The sequence below is a fragment of the Xiphophorus maculatus genome, chromosome 2 (genome assembly GCF_002775205.1).
Source record: "Xiphophorus maculatus strain JP 163 A chromosome 2, X_maculatus-5.0-male, whole genome shotgun sequence".
Classification (NCBI taxonomy): Eukaryota; Metazoa; Chordata; class Actinopteri; order Cyprinodontiformes; family Poeciliidae; genus Xiphophorus; species Xiphophorus maculatus.
This window is the reverse complement of record NC_036444.1, coordinates 7,317,253-7,325,354: the sequence shown is the minus strand read 5'-3', so window position 1 is coordinate 7,325,354 and position 8,102 is coordinate 7,317,253. Positions and strand designations below refer to the sequence as shown.

Below are 8,102 nucleotides of genomic sequence, written 5' to 3'. Positions count from 1 at the left end.
TATCTCAAGACAGTGTGGATTACATGCAGTACTTCAACATTTGTGTAATGATTGTTGACAATACTGTTTAACCTCCAGGACTTGTCATTGTTTCCCATAAAACAACATGCGTCAAAATGCAGCCCGGCCTGAGATGCCCGGAAAACTCAATACAGTGGACATCTGCTGCAGTGGTTTAATTTCAGCTGGTGGAAAATATTTGATCTTATTAGTGTATATCAAGATGAGGAATGATATATTAAAGAACAAAAGTTAAACTGTGAACTTGCGAAAGTTCACAGTTTCACAGTAACTGACTGTATGGTGCTACAGTCAGTTAATGTCTAATGTCTAAATCAACTAAATACAAGTACTTCAGTCAAAACATTGACTGAAGTACAGTGTGGCTTATTTTCTTCAATAATTGCATAAAGTAGGTCAAAATTTGACACATTTTACTGGAGTTAACTACAAGTGCTGAATGTAAGGTTGTGTTATCCAAGCTTAATCAAAGTGTTTCATCTGAATAATCCTAAAACAACTCAGGTAACACTTATCTAATACCTAAACTATAAGTTTTGCTACTGCAAAGCTCAAACAGTCTGCTTAACCCTTATTCAACGTGTGAACTTCCACTTTGTGTCCAGAAGTGAACACAGGCTGCAGCTCACAATGCTTAATCTAAAGATCAATTTCACATTGGGTCAACTAAACATGTTCAACAAAAACACAAAGAGTGACACTGAAGGATGAGGTGAGAACATCTTGCATTATCAAATTTATTCTGAACGTCTTATAAACTTTCTACTACCATGTAAATGCTGTTTTTGTTGTCAATCACTAAAAAGAGCGAGTTAGTAAAAAGAGATATTCAATTCCACAGACTGAATGGACAACACATTTCTAGTAAAAGAGGTTGGAAACATAAAATATGTCTGAACTCCTATAGTTGCTATCAAACAGACTGAACAGTTTGTGTCATGATACTTATGTTTGGACTTTTAACTTCAGTTATGGTAGTTTCTTATATCTTGCCATTTTATGTAATTCCTTTTCATTATTCAGAGGTCAGCAGTCCTTTTTAAACAACGAGAAAGAAGACTTGAGTAAGCCCTGAGGAGGACCTGACACTTCCGCTTTCTACCTACAGGGGGCGATATCTGTTTTGCATTCAAGTTCTCAACCACAACAAGATTAGACGCGCATGCGCAGCCAATGTGACCATCATACATGGAGGCTGTTTGAAATTGAGCGGTGCTGCAATTTAAAATCTTCTAAAACTTTAATGTAACGTTAAATAACCAGAACTCTTTGCTCAGAACGGTCCCCATGGGTAAGTTTAAACATATCATGTTTATATTTGACACTTAATGTTAAACTACTGCCTGTAGGAGCGACTTACGACGGCAACTAGCTTAAATATGTCTAGTTACCAAATGTGAACAGTTTCTGAGGCTTAAGTAGCTAAAATCACGTGGTTTATAGGCGTCTAACGTTGGATTATTCTAATCGACGACATATTTATGGGTTTAACAATATACTTTTCTAACAAAACTAACAGGAAAAGAGCTCTGGAACTGATACAATATCTTTAATTGAGGTAATATTTATTGCAGGAATACTTCGGTGGATCTGTTTTACTATTTAACACGTAAACGTTTTAGAAACTAATTTATTTGTATTTTAGCATTAAAATAATAGCTTAATAATGAAGGAAAGTTTATATAATATTCCTTAAACATTCGTGCTTCTCTGCTACGGCAATGATCTCTTAAGTCCGCATTAACAAGATTCATTCATATTGAAAGGCTCTGTGATTTATATGAAGCGTCTCTGTTTATTCCTTAAGACAGCGGTGTTGATGGTGCTGAGCCGGAAGAAAATGAGAGCTCGTCACCTCCAGCCGGACTCCAGTCTCCTCATATGGATCGCAACCCGTCGCCACCCCCGGACCAAGCTGATGGAGAAGAGGGAGAAGATCTGGATGCCATCGGAGACACAGTTTACAGCAAGCACTGGCTTTTCAGCACGCTGACTCGACTCATTCAGGTAGGTGGACTGCCTTGCTAAATCATGTTTCTTAATCACTAACTTTTAGTGTGCCTTAAGTTTAGGACTCGCAGATAGAAGGCCAACATAATCTAAGCTAAAGTTGCATTTGGAACATACAAAATAGGATTTTTCTTTTTTTAGCAACAAAACTTCATCCCGGGCCAAAAATCTCTTGAGTTCCCTTTTTTTGCACACACTTTGAAGTTATTTGGAGCATCTTTTCTTTTTATGCACTGCCCCTAATATGTAAATCTCTGTAAACTCACACTGTTTTGCAGATGGTTACAGAGCATTCAGAAGAGAACTCAGAAGATCAGATGCAGCTCTCTGACGATGAGGAAGAAGATCTTTGCAAAGTTTGGGATATGGCCATGGATAAGGTGCAGTATCTACAGTACCTTACTTGAATAGCCATATTCTGCTGCACATTAAACTTAAAAAATGCTTAAATGCATTTATGAACTTAATTGTAAACATCTCAATTCATTTGTGCCTAAAATGTAGATCTGTTGTAAAGATTGTGGATATTAAAATTAAAGAAGATTTACATCAGGAAACGTGGAATTAAACTGGAGTTTGCAGATCTGCTCTCACAGTGCATTTAGCTGTTGAATTTATAAGCATGATGTAACAATAATCCAGCTTTAATATTTGCTGCTTATGACCCTAATGCATGCAGGACGTGGCGGGTTTCCTACAAGAATTCAAAGCTGCTGATATCCTTCTTGGAGTCATAGCCAAATCTCGCTGCCCACGTCTTACAGTGAGTGAAATACTTTTCATTTATGCCAGATTTCAATCTTAAATGATCAATAAATGTTCCTGTAATACCAGTACTATGAGTAATGTTTTTATTTCAACTTTCTTACATAATTAGAACAATTATGTCTATAATTTTTTCTTTCTCTAGGAAATTTGTGTAGGAATCCTTGGGAATATTGCCTGTTTTCCGGACACATGTGCGACTCTCAGCCAAAACGAGGATTTGGGGTGAGTGGTAACTAAGATCTCAAATTGCTTAATAAACGCATTGCTCCTGCTATGTTTCTGATATCTAATGCAACTCCCTGGTGTGACCACAGTGCTGTGCTGTTGCTTCTTCTGGGAGATGCTGATCCCCCAACCCTTCTAGAAACCAGCAGGTATGATTTTAATCTTCCCTAACTAATAAAAATCAGGAACTAAGAGAGTGACATTAATTCTTCTCGTTTTGTTTGCAGACTGCTATTGACCTGTTTGTCTCAAAAAGACTTCTGTTCCCTGTGGCTTCAGCGAATACAACAGCAGACATCTGTGTGCTCCAGCCTCTGTTTCATCATGAGCAGTTCTATTAACAGTACTCTACTTTCATCTTATGCTTTCTATTTATTTGCTGATTACTTGTATTTGTTAAAAAAAACTTGCATTTTCTTGCAGCACTGTGATTTTGAAGTTTTTTTCTTTGACTTTACTGTACATATCTGTTGCCTGCTTTCTAATTTATGTTTATATGCATTATCCAGCTGATCTGCTGGAGAAGGTGGGAGAGCTGATCGACAAACTGTTTGACCTTGATGAAGAATTAATGAAGTGCTGGATCACATCTCAGCCGAGTGGTGAGAAGGAGCGAGATGGGGATATCAATCTGGATTTGAGCTTGTGTCTCCTTGAGGCAGCAAAGCAGCTCAGGTAGGAAAGGAGTGGTATCCAAGTTTTGCACCCATTCCTGACAGATCTGATGCCTTTCATTTTGTTGCTAACATTTCCATTTCTGTATTTGGACATAGAAAGGTTCCACAGAAAAATATTGACTTTACCTTTTAAATATATAGCAAAAATAAAGAGGAGAGAAGCAGTGGCTAAGAAAATGCTGACATGTAATGCCTTTAGGGCAGGAAAAGACCTAAAGATTTGGCTCGTACTCCCTTCCTTGTCAACTTCCAGCCAACTCACCAGCTGTTGGGAAGAGCTGTAAAAATTACAAACAGGATCTGGTCACTACCTGACTCCAGTTGAACCTTGTAGTATTTGGACCACAGTGATTGATACACACACAGTGCTGTTCAGACATTTGCATGCTCTGGTTATGGTCATGGATATATTAATAATTTGGCTCTTTTGAAGACATTGAGATGGGGTTTAACACTGGCTGGATATTTCACCTCTTATTAACATTAACAGGCTGCATTTAAAAGTTTTCTTTTACTCAGCTGTATTTTTCCTCAGTTCTTAAATATAAAAATCAACAGGAACATTGTTCATATGGCCATAGATAAGGTGCAGTATCCATCAGGATCAACTGTTGATCAGGTTGGGTCAACAGATATTTACAGAAATGTTAATTGTTGTGCATTGTCCTTGCCAAATAAATTAATAAATAAATAAACCATCTAAAATGTTAATGAATGTGGATGAAGAGGAGTATGTCAAACATGCTCTTATCTCTACGATCTTTGGAAAGTGGCATTGCAGGAGAATAAATCATTTCCTAGCGCAGCGAGACATGTGGAGTGGTTCAGTTAGCGTCAGGTTTGTTTAGTTGTTTTTTTTTCTCTTTGAATCAATTAAACCATCTTTTTAAAATTGTGTTTTGTATTTACTAACTTTATCTTTATTTGAAGTTGTGTTTTCAACCTGAACCAGACTGGTTCACACACATATTAAAATCCCTTAATTTGACAATATGAGCTTCACTGCATGTCTTTCCCTTCTCTTTTTATCCTTCTTCACAACCAACTACTAATGAATAAATGCCACTAGTGTTACAAAAGCTGTATTTTTTTTTAAAAAGCTGATTTTTATTTGTAGCATGTTAATGATTTCACTATGCAGTAACAGACCTGTCTTTTGGCAACAGCTTCAAAAAGCCACATTTATGTGAAGTTCCATTATATTGATCTCTATATTTTCACAGGTCTGAGAGTCCCAATGGTCTGGAGGTTTATCTTCACATCTTCCAACTTCTCACCACTGTAGAGGAGGGCATTCAGGTTTTTGGTAATGTTTCTTTCATCAGATTTCAGTCTCAAGAGGTTCAAGGTTTAAACGTCAAGTTAAAAAAAACTAAAAAAACAACATTACGTCATTGTTTTCCCAGCGGCACCTGATGGACCTGGCAAATCACTGTGGGAGTTTGTTAGTGACGTTGTGTGCGAGGACCTCTGTCAGCCAAATGATCTTCCGGTTGTCCTGCATGAGCAGAAAAGCATTTTAATTCAGGCGCTGTCTGTGCTGCAGGCTCTTTATAGATGCCAGAATCTGTGGTGCAGCAGAAACGACACCAGTAAGTTTCCAAACATCTCCACCTGCTTCAACACTTTTAAGTCTTTTTGGACTGATATCCCAGATCGACTTTTACTCTTCATATAATTTTAACTTGTTTGTTTTTTTCCCCCCATCCAGGCCTGTCTCTGATTGGGTCAGTCTTTCGGGTGTGCCAGCATCAAAGCGAGTCCAAAAGGGAAGATTCCAACAAAGACGAAGCAAATGATGACCAGCTGCAGACTCTTGCAGAGATTACCTCAGAGTTTCTAGCTGACATTTGCCTTAATATTACAAAGGTAATCTCACAGACCAATTAAACATTGCCATTTTTTCTATTATCATAGACGTATAGCTGTATAACTGTAAATGATCTCAGGTTTCTGTACTGTTTCACTGTAGGACACGGTGGCAGATTTAATAAAGAATGACGACCTGACACAGAAAACCTGTCAAGCAGCTGCAGCCTGTTTGCTTCCCAATTTTAAGACTTCTGTAAGTTCTCTCTTCAGACATATTACTATTTGAACTCTTCTTTTTTTTATGAATTGATCTTATTTCATTTCTTTGCTATAATGTCTGCAATCAGCTACTGTTACAAGCACAGATTAATGTATCATTCTCAATGCGTAACAATATTATCAAACTGACCAAAAAGGAGTGTTTAAAGTTTGATGTTAATAAAAGCCAGATGTAATGTAAACGAGTGTCAGATGACACTGAAAGTCACTTTTATGTATTTGAGTGAAAACAGTACAGGTAAGTGTAAAATTAAAATTTCAATTTAGGCTTATTTCTAACAATTACACAGGTTTGGAGAGAGATGTCACATAGGCTTTTCACGTATCTTACCTTAAGCATTTCTTGGAATAAACTTTTGTCACACAAGATCTGTTTTCAAATTAATGAAAAATTGTGCAAAAATAGATTTTAAATTCTCCTGTACAAATAACATTAGTATGATGTAAGTAAAAGCCTCTCCTGTTTTTGCTATTTATATTGAGAGGTTTTCTTTTAGACCTGCTGTCTAATTAGTCAGACAATCTGTCCCACCACACCACCTCCTGTGGAAAATAAACATGTTATTTCCACCCTTCCCCTTTTCTTTTCTTGTACAGTTTCAGCACCTGCAGGCTGCGTTGTCAGAGGCTGATCCTCAACTGGCAGACATGATGAGGACACAGTTTCCTGTCTGAGGCTCCTGCTGATCAGTGTTAGCTCTCACTCAGTCTCCTGCTGCTTTTTATAGCAGCTAGTCTTTCCTCTCCAAATATTTGTATTTCCATGCGATAGACATTATCATTAATGGTAAACTTTATCATTTCTTTTGATAACTTGATCTATGATTTGCTTATCTTGGCAAAATTAAAGATCCGTACATGCTTTACAGTTTTTAATTATTTTTTTATTAAGATTATATGTGCCCTGTATTGAATCATTGATGTAATGATGTGATAAATTTTTTAAAGCAAACAGTAGGCCAATATGATTTCAGTCAAAAGTACAGAACACCAAACACACATCCTTGTTTTTTGGGGGTTTTTTTGCTTAGTTGAGGATTTATAATGGCGACGGACACTTTTATTGACACCCTTTGTTTAAAATGGTTTTGCTGGAGCATAAACTTGCATTGAAAATATTGGAAAAATCCAAACTTTTTTTGGAGCATAACTACAGAGAAGTGGGGGAAAATAAATCCAACATCTAATAATTCTTCTTTTAACTCAATCGATGTAACACATTTGGTGGTTTCTCTAACAATTCCTAAAAATATAGATGTATACCATTAACTGTTTTTATGCTTTTTAAAATTGGATCTTAAAAGACTAACTTTTTTCAAGGTTATTTCTTTACACCTATTTTTACAAAGAAACGTCCATGTCTCCAAGCAGCAATCAGAACTGAGAAATGATGTTGCTGCTTTTATTGCAGTAAAATAACATTTATTTTACATGACCAAACAAAGATCATCTAAGATGACATTAATAATTGGTAGAAATGTTCTTCTCCACCTCTTAATTTGTGTCATAAAACCTAAAAATAAATGTTTTTTTATAGCCTGGTGCTCATTATTTACATTCATGTTTCAAACAATAAATGTTTGCCAGGTGCATTTTATAAGTGTACATTTCCACATAAGACAAAACTGCGTTGAGTCACCTTTTTTAAGCGTATGAGTAATGATGCTGATGACGAGATCAAGTGTTTACCAAAGGGTGACAGTCACTTGGTAAGAATAAAAAACAAAAACAACAGATGAAAGCCTTTGAGCCTGCAAACAATAAACTCATCTGGTTTCCAAATGAAGCGTTTCGCTCACTCATGGAGAACAGCCCAGCAGGCTCACCAAGCCCCCTTGAATATAGCAGCTCTTTAATTAAAGCTGGGATTGATATGTAGAACACTCTTTCTAATGGAAATCCCTGGGTGGTAATGTTGGATGTGAGAACGGAGGATCATCCTTTTTTTGAGGGGTGGGTGGTGCAACATCTCTCTGAACACCTCTGCTCTGACCTGTGCTGCATGCAGGTCACGACTGTCGTCATAAGGAAAAAATACCAAGTTGGCTAATCATGCTTGGTCTTTCACGACGGCTTGTGCCCAGTGACGGATACTCTCCTGTCTGCAGGCCTTGCTGCCAGGCATCTCATGTCACAGAAAATCACAGTTGAAGCCCAGATGTTTCCCACTGCCCTGCCAAACTTCGTTGTCTGCCTGCCAGTCTTCTCAGCAGCATGATGTAATCTGACTTCATGAAGGTAGCTATGTGTCCTGTGCATATAACTTACACATCACTAGCACTGAAATGACTTGGATGTATTTGATGCTAA

The 8,102-nt window shown here is 37.2% G+C and overlaps 1 protein-coding gene across 1 annotated transcript; it reads left to right on the top strand.

Moving 5' to 3' along the window:
• The first annotated feature begins 1,193 nt into the window (after positions 1 to 1,193).
• On the top strand, positions 1,194 to 7,328 carry saal1 (serum amyloid A like 1). The gene is made up of 13 exons (XM_005809920.3): positions 1,194 to 1,312; positions 1,829 to 2,028; positions 2,310 to 2,411; positions 2,711 to 2,794; positions 2,942 to 3,021; positions 3,114 to 3,173; positions 3,252 to 3,367; positions 3,534 to 3,699; positions 4,925 to 5,007; positions 5,108 to 5,293; positions 5,413 to 5,570; positions 5,674 to 5,766; positions 6,390 to 7,328. Exons 1-13 carry the CDS (start codon positions 1,309 to 1,311, stop codon positions 6,465 to 6,467), a joined length of 1,410 nt encoding a protein of 469 aa, XP_005809977.2. The 5' UTR covers positions 1,194 to 1,308; the 3' UTR covers positions 6,468 to 7,328.
• Positions 7,329 to 8,102: the final 774 nt, after the last annotated feature.